Source organism: Equus asinus, chromosome 18, assembly GCF_041296235.1.
Source record: "Equus asinus isolate D_3611 breed Donkey chromosome 18, EquAss-T2T_v2, whole genome shotgun sequence".
Classification (NCBI taxonomy): domain Eukaryota; kingdom Metazoa; phylum Chordata; class Mammalia; order Perissodactyla; family Equidae; genus Equus; species Equus asinus.
Window position 1 is genome coordinate 10,233,790 of NC_091807.1, and position 13,906 is coordinate 10,247,695.

Here is a 13,906-nt window from a genome sequence, read left to right on the forward strand (position 1 = left end):
TGTTTAAATGCATACTCAGTCTTTGAATCGCTGCTGATCACACAGGGTATGACCTGGCAGCTCTGCGCCTCAGAGTGTGTGGCCTCTATTCATTTAATCTTATACAGACTTTCCCCCTTCCGGGTAAGGCTTCATTTTGGTTGAAGATATTCGCTTCCACTCATTCTATGTTGCGTGTAGTGCATTTGCTTCCACTCACTCTATGTTGCATGCAGTTTTGCAAACACAACTCTTTCTAGCTTGTTTACTGGTTGTTTATGCGTGCCACCAAAAATGTTTAATGTTGGCTTAAGAGATAGATAAGTGCGTATACATTGTTCAGTGCACACAGTGTCACTTGTATATCATTCACATTAACTTTCCATCTTTACTTATCTAATAACTAAAAAGGAGAGATGCAGGTACTACTTTTTGTTTTTGTTTGTTTGTTGTTTGCACTTTGCATCACATGCATCTGGCATGGACCTGGTGCAGTGTGAGTACTTAGTACGTATTTGTTGAGTGAATAAATGATTGCTAAAGGGTTAGCAAAGGTTGAATTTTATTTTCTCCATATTTTTCAAAAATTTTTTGCTGGGGGCCGGTCCAGTGGTGCAGTGGTTAAGTTTGTGTGCTCCTCTTCTGCAGCTTGGGGTTTGTGGGTTCAGATCCTGGGCATGGACCTACACACCACTCATCAAACCACTCATCAAGCCATGCTGTGGCAGCATCCCACATACAAAATAGAGGAAGATTGGCACAGCTGTGAGCTTAGGGTCAATTTTCATCACAAAATTATTATTTTGGGCTTACACAATTCTAAAATAAAATACTTTATTATGAAAATAATGCCAGAACATCATGAATACTTAGAAACTAGGGAAACTTAGAGAGAAGGACATAAAAACTATCCATTTTTTAATGGTCTCTAAGAAATCAACATTAAGATTCTCTTCAAATCTTTTTCTGGGTCTCTCTCTCCCTCTTTCTCTCTTCCTTTCAGTCTATCTGTTCTGCTAGAATTGTACAGCTTATGCCTCTACTAATCCTTGTGTTTGCACCACTCATGATACTGTGTACAGGTTTCAGTGGCCTTAGAACTAATTTGAAAGAGAGCTCGCTACTTTGAATGGATGAAGTCTTGTTTTCTCTGAATGCCTTTGGGGAATCCACAGCTTCAGGGCTCCTTTCCGCTGTGGATGTCTGCTTCCAGAAGCAGAGGAAGGATTTCCCTTAGTGTCTCTTCAACTCAGGAATGCACTGATTGCCTCCAAGCATGGATGTTTGTCTATACCATGATCGAAGTACATATGGGGTCATGTTCTTTTCCCGTTATCTGATCATCCATTCAACAAATATTTGTTGAGTTCCTGCTGAACGCTGTGTGCTCTTGTAGACACTGGAGATGTAGACGTATTTCAGTGATGGTCTAACTATTTAGTAACTAAATACAAGTATTTCAATATTATAAATGCTTTCTAAACAAAGCTAATTTTGTGGCTCTTTCCTTCATAATTAATTAAACCATCATCAAATAATGACCAAAAGTGTTAAATTTCCCTTTCAAAGTTGCATTCACATATAAAATGATAAATGCATATGGACATGATATTGCCACAATTAAAAAAAAAACTCAGGATAATGACACTATACCTCTATTGCAAAAGAAAAAAAAATTTCCAAACTTACTTGCAAAAGAAAAAAAATGGAGCGAGAGAACAACAAATCTCAAATCAGTGCAAAAAAGAAAAAAGTGCTCTTAGAATTAGGAGAATTTTTGGAATTCTTATCTTTTTGTATCAAAACTTGTATATGTTAATATTTTATGTATGGTGGCTTTTCCTCCATTAGATCAACTATGCAGAGCTTTGTTTTGGACTGATGAATTATTTACTTATTTCTTTGGATAATAAAGATACTGAGTAGATTTTAAGTTAATGTTTGGAATGATTAGAGTCTACCTGCCCGCGGTCTTTATTAGTGTGACCATAGCATCTGTAAGAACTAAATCGGAGGTAGAATGAGAGAGCAATGAGGAAGATACAGAGAGGTAAAATGACAGTTTGCTAATGTGTAAGGACTTTCTTCAGAAATTCTTGTTCACATCAGAAGTACTGACTGAGTTTTAAAATGAGTGAAGTTGACTGCATTCCTGCAGGGATTTCACAGTAATCTTTTAAAAGGTTATTTTAAGTATTTTATTTTCCAAAAGTGTAATTGTCTTTAGACAATTATTCTTAAAATTTCAAATCCAAACTCTATCTTGCCAACATTAATAACTTACTTAGATTCAGGCATTCCCTAAATATGGCTCATGCATGACCACCTAATTCAAGAAGTAAAGTGGAAAGCTACTTTAGCTGATTTCAGGTTATTGACTCTTAGTAAATTATATCTATAATGGACAGATTCTATGAAAATCTAATACAACTCTTTAGAGAACGAATTGATCAATAATACTTTACATAATAGTTTTTGTTAAACTTCTGTATGGTTAAGGAATTGTATTATATCCATATTTGTTTTTACATACTTTTAGTTTATGACTTAAAAACATGTTTTTAAACAGAAAAATAAGATTATTTTCAGAATAAAGATTTTTACCCTCAGAAATTTAAATTCAGGATAGAGGAAGATTTGTAACCAAGGTTTATTTTATACAATTATAAGAGTATTTTTGAACTGCCATTCAATAAGGAAGTCTTCTCATGTCCTGTATATTGAGGTTATAGTTAGCTCAAATTTATAACCATCTGCTGTTTCCATATTACACATAAAGAAATGAAATGCAGATTAACATTGATTCCAATACCATGTAATTTTTCTAATATGTTGAAAGTACAATACTAGGATGAACTATTTTTCTGTAGCAGTAAAAATGATCCTCAGGACCACTCAAATACTGTTTTCACAGTTCAAAATGCTTTGTCTGTGAAAAATGGTCCTAAGAGCTGAAATAAGCTATTATGTTTTCAGACCTGAATATTTTGGTCCATTAGGATAGGCTTTGTGAATTTTGATAACCTTAGTGTATCTACAGGATACGTTCAGTATGAACATACAGAATACAGAATGAAATGTCGCTCTGCACAAACTCTTCATCTATATTTTGGCTACCCATAGGATTGTTATATTTGTAATGAAAAGGAAAAGAAAGATAATATTGATGCGAGCTCAGCAAGCTGAGTCGTCGAAAGAAAGATTTCTTGGACTCTTAAGGTCTAGCAGTAGTGCTCCTTTATTCAGAGAATAGCATGGAGTAGCATGAGGACAAGACCCATGGTCAGTAAAGAGCTGCAGCATGGGGATAGGACCCAAGGCCAGTGAAAAGCTGCCATGGATTGAGAGTTAGGGATAAAATTATAAGGCATAGGTATATGAGTTATTTCTTTACAAGACAGAGGAAAGATCATGTAGAAACGTCATTAAACTGGTATCAGTGTACTGGGGTCTGGTTATTGGGTGGTCCTATAACTTTGGATAGGAATCAGATCAGATCAGGTCAGGACGTCCTATGCTTCCCAGAGGATATAGATCCATATGTAGGGCAGGACACCTTGGACTTCTCTCCCTGGGAAAGCCTTGATCCTCATCAAATATGACTATTTACTCAGTGATATTTTAAAAGCATTACTGCATCTTTTAAAATTTCAAAGTAATACATTCAATCAATGAGTCTACATGGGATATTTTCCACGAGGAACAGAGAAGCTTTTTCATAGACGGCTATAGAGTCAACCTCTGATGGTTCTTAGTAAAACAATAAGTTGACTGTGCTACGTGCTTTAGTTTTGTTTATTTTGTTTTTCTTCTCTTTCAAAAGATATTTTGCAAGGATTGTACCAGATCCTACCAAGAGCTGTGTAAATGGCAAATAATTTTGAGTTCAGTTCTCAACTAAAACTAGAGACTGGCTTAGTGTGCCACTAAGGAAATGACTTACAAATTTAGGAAAAAGTAATTGATTTCTTTATAAATTAACAAGGATCCTAATGTAATTCCAGGAGAGAGTGGAGAGGAAAGTCATAATATCAAACAATGGTGTTTATGACAACTTCCAAAATACTACATTCATGGTTCTAATGCTTGGGTCAATGCAGTATTATTTTATGCATCAAGGATTATGCCAAACTGTAAAGTATGCGTCTTACTTTTATACTCATTTTGCAGATGAAGAAGCTAATATTCAGTGAGGTTAAACAGTTTACCTGTATCAGAGTTTACAACACAGTTTACAAGCATCAGAGCCTAGATTTGAACCGAGGCAAACTGAGTCCATTCTCTAGATTCAATAAACTTTCCCCACAAATGTTATGTTAGTTAATGATTTCTTCCCTGTGCAATTCCTTCCTTCTGGTATCCCGTTTCTCTTACTATTGCCTATCTTTGGTTGGCTCTTGGTTTTCACTGTTATCCTTGTTAATATTTCTGTCTCCCCTGGTGAACCTCAGGCTGTTAAGGTCAGGGATTTTATTTCATATTTCTGTGTGTTGCCACTCCTTAGTGTAATTCTTAATACAGTATAGGCAGGATGTATAGGTATACTGATGGATAGGAGAGTGAGAGAATTTGGACTTTAAGATATGCAAATATTTTTGTTTGGTATTTTGTAGAAGGTAAAATCCTCCTATTTGCATGTTAATTGGAAATTTTACCAAAGGGCAAATAGGAAGCATGAACTCAACTAACCAACTTCAATGCCTTAGTTACAGCTCAGAGTGAAATCCAGCTTGATTTGAGTCAGCTAAGGCAATTCCTGCAGTTAATGCCCTAGTAGCTTCTGCAATATTTGGGTCCCATGGCAGAAAAGTCTATTCTACTTAGAGTCCATATTATTAAAAAAGGGGGTGAGGACAAGCAATATTGTTTCTAAAATTTAACTTATGCTAACTGTCAGTCTTTGTCATATCTCGGGGGACACAGACATATGATATTAGATTCTACAGGAATATTACAAAAACACCAGGGATTCACTACTGGAATTTCATTTTGTCAATTTTGGTAATCATTTTTAGATGATAACAGATATTAGCAATGGCACTCAGTTAATTTTTGAGATTATTCTAAATTTGGCTATAAAAGGTTCCACTCCGTAATCTTTAGGTAGATTTATAATCAAGGAAAATTACGATGAAACAAAGTACCTACAGAAAATGACATGATCCATTAATCATGTAGTTATTTTAATACATTCTGTTCCCCTTGTATTTCTTTACTTTATGTAATTTCAGGTGAAACTACCTAGTTTTTCTGTAGAGTGTGGTCTGTTTTTATACTTATTTCAATATTAAGCCTGTATGTTTGGGAAATGTGTATAACTCGGTAGAGGATATTTAAGTCTGCTGTCTACACAGTCAGTCATTAACGTGTGCTGTCTTATTTTTAACAAATATCACCTTGTAGGATGAAATTCTGACAGGAAAATTATAGGATTGGTGCCTACGATAGGATTTATGTTAATAATTGGAGGCCGTCTGCTCCTTAAAATGTAAATGGAGTTTCAATAGCAAGGTTAAGAGGCAAGGCTGTTTTAGGAATACAGGTATTCTTTCAGAGATATAAGTATGTCATCAGGCAAATATAAACACCCCCTCCCCCACCCCCACCTCTCACAGATGTCACCCAGTTATCTTAATATTCATGGTGCATCTGTCAGCTATTCACTGAACTTTGTTTCTCTTTTGCGTTTAGCAATTTTACAAGCATTTTTGTGCTACAAGATGTTTTAATGTGATATATAATACAAATGAATATTTTAATCACTTTGGCTTTTCTAATTTTACCTAGCAAAGAATATGAAAAAGAAATTTGAATCAAAACAAAACTTTGTTAATAAAATAAATACTGTTTGGCTCAATCTACTAAGAAGAAACAGACTTGAAAACATAAACAAAACCCTGAGACAAACATAGCTGCCATAGTAGAAAAAAAGAATGAAGTCATATATATAGAAAAAGAATAAAATTATATATATGAAAAATGAATAAAGTCATATACATGTTTTGTATACCTCAGCAGAATATTAACAGGGTCAGTCTCTTAAATGTTTACTTGCTTGTGTTTCTGTAAATGCGATGTCTTAAAGGGGGGAGCAGTTTGCATCCAACTAGGAGTTTGGTTTCCTCATCATAAATCTCATGTGACTTTGATATGTTTCCTTGAAATACTTAACACTTACGTGTATATCATTTTCCAGCTGTGGTTGTATAAATATTTAGATATTTCGGTCACTCATGTTTACATTTTATCTTCCAACTGGGCAGTTGCTGAAGGCATCCTGCCTGCCCTCCCCCCTTCCCCCCCCCCACCAGGCCTGGCTTGCGTGAAGTCAATTGCATTGCATTCCCAAGGCTCTACCAGGATTCTTGCCAGGGGCAGCTGACATTATCATCCTTGATCCTTGTCAAAGCCTCACCCCATCAGTCCTTCTTTTGTCCTCTCTTCTTTGTAAGTTTTAAGTTTCCTATGCAGAGCGTAGTTGAAACGGGCAAGTTGGTTTTGCCAAGTATGATATAAAATTTATATCTTATTACATTAAAAAATAACCAATTAGCATAACTAGAATGGTGGTTGTCATGTGGCTTATAGGACCTCAGAACTTATGGCTGAAGAGAGAAGGCTTTTTATGAAGAACAAGTCAAGAATATCATAAAGAGAGAAGTTTGCTGACAGAGTGGAGGTGGACACCTCTTCTAGGGAGGAGATTACAATCACCAGGGGTCTTTCATCAACCCTCTTCTGAGATTCATATGTGCTCTTTCCTATTTGATCTTGATGTAACTCCCCAAAGTCCCCCTTTGAGAAATTGAGTTATAGTTATTGATAAAAGTTGGGTGACTTTTCCTTCAAGGTATGTTGATGGTAAAAATTTGGGAACAGTGACATTGAATTTTAATTGTGTAAATTCAATTAAAGTGTAGGAATTGAGGTTCTCAGAATATTAAAAACTGATAAGGATGTTTACTCAAAAATGCAAGCTCATATTTAGAGAACATGACACAGTACAAGGAAAGCTTTATATCTTCATTTACTCATCATGAAGGTCTTTACTGAATTAAGTGACTATGAAATCATGTGATTTACAGTTAGCTATTCTATGAATGCATGGGAAAAGAACAACAGATGTCATCAGGTTTGATTGCTTCTTGCTGTTTTTATGATCTACATTTAAAAAATAAGTAATCAAAATTAACACTTCCCGTGTTGGAAGCAAAATAGACAAAGCAGGTTTCTCTATGGATTTTAACAAATTAATCCTAGCAGCATTTATGGAATAGTTGGAAAGAGCAAGCGTTTTGAATTTGTCTAGGACTGACTCCCAGCACTGCCACCTTCCAGCTGAATGACAGCTGAGAGTCTCAGTTCCCCCATATGGACACCAGATATCACAACACCCACCTCATAAAGATGTTATTGTGATAAAGGAGATGATGGATAATTAGTATTAGTTTTCTTTGTCATTCCTTTCCTGCCTGCTTAGACTTGATAATAAGGAATAATTTATTATAGTTTTTATAGAGATGATGATTGCCATTTATAATTATTATTATTGAGGTTAACCAATCACTCATTATAAATATCACTGAGAATTGGAAAATACCTTTCCTGAAGGTTATGCTTATGAGACATGTGAGATTTCTATGTTTTTTGTTATGATTTCAAAGGCTATTGGCTCTACAGTCAAGTAACTTTTTTTTTTTGCTAACCCTATTCTTTCTCTTTAGGTTATTATACTCTAACAGAGTGTATTTTATTTTGAAGTGTGTTTCTCAGAAGCAAAGTTTAGTGGGATATCCTGTAAAAAGAAAGGTAGAAAGAGTTCAATGGCCAAATAAGTTTGAGAAATGCTGTATGTTACACCTTTCTTCTGGTGCATCATAATGTGCATTAGCCAAGACTAAAGACTGTGAGAACTGCAACTGTTTTTCTGAGCAGTGCCTATTAACAATCTGAGGAAACAGTATTCCACAGAGCATTTTTGAAAATTTAGCCTTTAATCGAGTAGAAAGCATTTTTATTGCTGAAACTCTTTTACTGAATGCTGTACAAACATCATGGTGAAAACTTGGACCTGAGTTCTCCATTCCCAAAAGTCCTGCTGGCTGTGGTCCAGTTATATGGGACTGCAGGTTAGGGATGGAGAGAGTCTTGAGCTCCACTGCACTTTCGTGGCGCCTGGGTGATCTCCAGGCTCTGTAATTAGCCGTTACTTCCTCAATACACTCTCCCTAGGCAATTTCCTTCGTTCACATGTTTCAGTCTCCAGCTTGATTTTCGTCTATGGCTCCAGCTGAGATTTCTTTTCTGAGGTCAAACTTGGATATTCAATTGGCAACTTGTCATCACATTTGGATATTCTAGAAGTACCCTAAACATTGCATGTCTCGTACTGAATAAATCATCTCCTCTGACCTTCTTCATCTCCCCAAATCCCACTGTTTTGTTCTCTACCTTCACTGGAACTGCCCTACACCCATTGCTCAGATCAGAAACCTAGAATCTCTCTATCTTCTGCTTCTCCTACATCCTGTGTGTTTTTCACTTATGTCTCCTCTCACATTACCAGTGAGTAGATTCTGTTGATATTGTAACTAAATATCTCTAGATTTGTAACTCTGTTTTCCCTTCTCTCTGTCCATATCCAAGTTCAAGTTTATTTTTGGTTTTTTTTTTTTTTTTTTGCTGAGAAAGATTAGCCCTCAGCTAACATCTGTTGCCAATCTTCCTCTTTTTACTTGAGGAAGGTTTGCGCTGACCTAATATCTGTGCTAATCTTCCTCTATTTTGTATGTGAGTCACCACAACAACATGGTTGCTGACAAGTGGTGTGGGTCTGCACCTGGGAACTGAACCAGGGTCACTGAAGCAGAGTGTGCCAAACTTAACCATTAGGCCATGGGGCAGGCCCCCAAGTTCGAATTTTCAGAATCTATTGTTTAAAGAGTACAAAAGTGTCCTAGCTAATCCCTTCCTAGCTTAGCCTACTACAGTCCAGTTTCATATTACCAATAGTGAGCTCTTTAAAACCGAACATGACCATGTGATCCTGTGAGTAAAATATTTAATGTTCTCATTGCCTTCAGTTAGGTTCCAGAACTTTGGCTTGATGTACAAAGGCCATCACACTGTTGCCTCTAGCTAATTCTTCATACACATGCTTCCTAATCTCTCACATGCATCTTATATCAGGCCGTACTAGCCTACTTGCTGGTCTTACACGTGTATCATATTCTTTTGTAGCTGTGCCTCTGGATGAAATCATCTCCTTTCTTTTCTTTCTGACTCACTTTTCAAGACTCATCTCAAGTTTCCTGTCTCAGGATGCCTTCTCTGCCCTGCTCAGACAAGACAGTCTGAAGTGCCCTGTCTTTGTATTCTTATTGCAACGTAGGGATCCCTAGTTCCTATGTCAAATGGACTTTTAGAATTTAAAATTTGCCTTAATTAAATATATATTACCTCAACAATTGATTCTCATTAGCATCCACTTTTCGTAATTACAGCCAAAGTAAAGGCCACTAATATATCAGAATGGTTTATTTTCTAAAGTTTTACAGCACTTGTAATTAAGTTATCTAAAATCCAATTTAAATTTCATTTGACTTCAGTGCAGCCTGTGTGAGAGAGTATGAATCTCCAAGTTATTTTTTGTTCCCATGTTGCTGGTTTATTTCCTCCTCTTTTAGAGCCTGGTTTCATTTAAAGAACTTATAGCATGCTATATACCATGCATAAATCACTAAAGTGATTTCTCAGTATTTCAATTATAAAACTGTAATTAAATATTTCAGATTATAATTTTTTGTTTCATGGTGGATATAAGCAAAGAATAGATCTTTTAGTTTCAACAATCATTCATTTATTCATTTCATCAAGAAAAAATGTTAATTGCAGTAGTTACAAATTAGAGTATAAATAAGCTCCATGTACATCTTACAGCTTAGTAAAGGTTAAATAGTACGCCTATTGGTTACAACTAAAAATATAAAATCTTTTATTTATTTATTTGTTTGTTTGTTTATTTTTTGAGGAAGATTAGCCCTGAGCTAACTACTGCCAATCTTCCTCTTTTTGCTGAGGGCGACTGACCCTGAGCTAACATCCATGCCCATCTTCCTCTACTTTATTGTGGGACACCTACCACAGCGTGGCTTTTGCTAAGTGGTGCCATGTCTGCACCCAGGATCTGAACCAGCAAACCCCAGGCTGCCTCGAAGCGGAACTTGTGAGCTTTGCTGCGCCACTGGGCCGACCCCCAAAAATGTAAAATCTTTTAAAGTCTCTTTATAGTGTGCATGATTATTAATGCACTCAAAGAGGTCTTGTCCACATTTTATTCATTTATTTAATACATATTTATTGAGTATCTCTACTGTGTTCAACACTCTGCCAAACATGAGAAGCAACTGTGAGCAAAATCCTGCCCATAGACCTTACAGAATAGTGGGAAAGACAGACAATATTCAAAGCATCAAACGTACAAATTAAAATTATAATTCTGAGCTGCTGATCCCATGGTGTAGTGATTAAGTTCAGCATGCTCTACTTCGGCAGCCCAGGTTCACAGGTTCAGATCCCAGGCATGGACCTGCACCACTCGTCAGCCATGCTATGGTGCCAACCCACATATAAAGTGGAGGAAGATTGGCACAGATGTTAGCGCAGGGCTAATCTTCCTCAGCAAAAAATATACATATACACACACACACATATATATATATATAATTCTGATCATTCTTATCAAGGGTAGCCATAGTGCTATTTAGATTTATAAAAGGGGCATTTAATTTTTGTTGTAAAGATGAGGAGGACAGAGATTTGAAAGAAGAGTGGGTATAAACTAGGGTAAGATGACTTTGAGCCCAGACCCAGCAGGAGGCATTGGCCTGTAGCAGGAGGAAACACAATGTATTTATGGAACTAACGGAAGACTGGGGTGAAGGAAGCAGAGAAAGAGGTGGAATAAAAAGAGTCTGGAGAGCTAGATAGGGGAATGCACACTGACTTTTGTAGGTCTTGTTAAGGACTTTATCTTAAGAGCAGTGAGTTTATTTTACGAGCCACTGAAGTAGGGGAGGACCCGGATTGTATTTGCATTTCAAAGCCTTCATCTGGCTACATTGAAGTGAAGCTATTTGAGAGCTTCCCTAAATCCTGGTGGGAATTAATAGTGGTTTGATCTAGGATGGTAGCTGGCTGTAGAGATGGAAATGAATGCATTGGTTTGAGAAATTTTGGGAGGGACTAGGGGGTGGAAAGGGAGGTGTCAAGGAAGACTGGCGTATACTTTTTATTATTCATTGAGATTGGAGCATTAGATGAGAACAAGTTTTGGGACTCAATTATATTAAATGTTGGGCTGTGGAATTTCTCTAAGAAATATATATGTTAAATCTATCCGTGGGAGCAATAAGGAAGGAATATTGAAAATATAAAACTCTATCCCTGTTTTAGAGATTACAATCTCACTGGAAAAAATAATGTACAGACACAGGAAATATTTAAATGACACATACACTCAGGACTTCACTTATTAAGTAATCCATAAGGTCTAGAATGTAGCCCCTCACCCATTATCCTTTTCCGTTTAATATTATATTTAATTATTTAAACTCAATTGTTTAACATTTATCTTTGAAGATTTATTAAAATATTAACATGATTAATAGTAACTAATGAAATTAATTTATTAATAAAACTCTGGGAAAATATGTATGTACACACATTTATATATACTTTTATTATTTAGGAAGATATGAAAGTGTATATAAAGAACCGTTTCATTATATATTTGAATATAATGTTCATTAGTATATAACATATGTTTTGTAAAAGTGTTGATTGATGTTAGTTCAAAAGGAGATTCCAGGAAACCATACCATTATTTGTGATACTCAACAATTTGCTTACAACTTTCTCTGCGAAAACATGCACATATATGGTATAAACAGACAGGGTGATGGGTTCTGAAAGGACTTGTGGACAAGGGATTTGAAGAGCAGACAGGGTTTGTACAGGCAAAGTTTAAGCAAGAGAACTTTGTCAGTGAAGGGTCAAAAGGATTCAGGAATTGGGAGGTACAGTCAAGAAGGACACCAGAAGGATTAGTTAGTGAATAGGATAGGAAGGGTAGGTTAATATTATGCAATGTTTAAATAGCAGTCTTAAGCCTAGGCTTTTGAAATAAGACATTTCATTGTTTTCAAGCAATAATCTGAAGATATGTTGTCAATTCTTCTACAGGCTCCCGTCTTCGTCAGGAAGATTTTCCACCTCGCATTGTTGAACACCCTTCAGACCTAATCGTCTCAAAAGGAGAACCTGCAACTTTGAACTGTAAAGCTGAAGGCCGCCCCACACCCACTATTGAATGGTACAAAGGCGGGGAGAGAGTGGAGACAGACAAAGATGACCCTCGCTCACACCGAATGTTGCTGCCAAGTGGATCTTTATTTTTCTTACGTATAGTACATGGACGAAAAAGTAGGCCTGATGAAGGAGTCTACGTCTGTGTAGCAAGGAATTACCTCGGAGAGGCTGTGAGTCACAACGCATCGCTGGAGGTAGCTAGTAAGTAACATGGGCTTTCTGTGTTTGGCAAGGGGAATGGCAGAGTGGGATGATTTGCCTTGAAAATGGTAATACAAAAACGTCAAACCTGTATCCCAGGCTTTACCTGAAGAAAATCTCTAGCTTTATGTATGAACACAATTGACTAATTGTTGGAATTTTCTATATGTCTCATCTTAGCTGGTTATTCAAGCTAAGTTTGGATTTACACATAGTTGTTGAACTATTTTACTTTTGAGTGGGAGCTGTTTTCTGCTGAATATATTCACTGAAATTGGTTTATTCTCCTCCTTTGTTGCTTATAAATATATTGAATATAAGTATGTTTCTGTAAAAAGAATAGCATGGGATATTTTTCATTTGTCTTCATTAGGAGAAATACCTTCAACTGGTAGTATAAGGTATGGTTTTAAACTATTTCTGTTTCTTAGAGAGATATTATACTATGGTAAAGCTATAGCCAAGGAAATGTATGTACATGCCTCATACATCAGTATCTTGGCTACCGTAGTGCATCCTGGGAGGAAATACGTGTGTATAACCCTCAGGGAGCTGGTGATTCAGTTTATTTATACAAATACCAAATGCAGCTCATTTGATATTACCTCAAGAAGGATTTGAGACTAATGATTAAATTGTTATATCTAGAGAGTCTAGATATGTATTGTATTTGAATAAGAATTAGGCTTCTCTTTTATTCAATAAACATTCAAGAGGTAGCCAGAAAGGTTCATTCTCTTGCAAGAATCCTGCTGTGTATATGTATATATGACAGAAATTGAGAATTGTATAGGGATTGGAGAGACAAATGAAATTTACATCTAATTCACTTTGTTTAAATATATATAATTATATGTGAAATTGTATATATAACTATGTATATATTTATATATAATGTTCTCCAAGATGATTGATACTTGGATACAATTTATGTTCAAAATTTTAATTATATCATCAGTTTTCATAACCTCTAACATTGTCTCCAACATTGAACTAGTTGGATATATAGAACCACAGGTAATTATTAAATTATAGACATAGAAAGGAATTTGGAGACAAATTATTCCAATATAATCGTATTATTAATGTGGAATCAGCCCCAGAGAATTTAGATAATTTGACCACACTCACAGAACTGTGTAGTACTTAAGTTAAGACAGAATGCCAAAGATGTCTGATATGAGCATGAAATTTGGTTAGAATAAAAAGTTAAAGTAACTGTTTAAAACTATGTCAGACCTATAAACTTGAAACCCAAGTTTATGTCTCTATTCATAGTTAGTTGGTAATAAACTCATTGCTCTTATTGCCTCGGTTGTCAGTGAAGATGTTAGAACTAAATCAGTAAGGTGTATAA

The 13,906-nt window shown here is 35.9% G+C and overlaps 1 protein-coding gene across 6 annotated transcripts in view; it reads left to right on the forward strand.

Annotated features, from left to right (window-relative positions):
- ROBO1 (roundabout guidance receptor 1) overlaps positions 1-13,906 on the forward strand; it is a 1,064,923-nt gene that overhangs the window by 741,156 nt on the left and 309,861 nt on the right. For all 6 annotated transcript variants that reach the window (XM_014867639.3, XM_070488682.1, XM_070488681.1 and 3 more), the window contains one exon: positions 12,223-12,549. In XM_014867639.3, the coding sequence (XP_014723125.1) occupies positions 12,223-12,549 (327 nt within the window). The remainder of the gene's footprint in view (positions 1-12,222; positions 12,550-13,906) is intronic.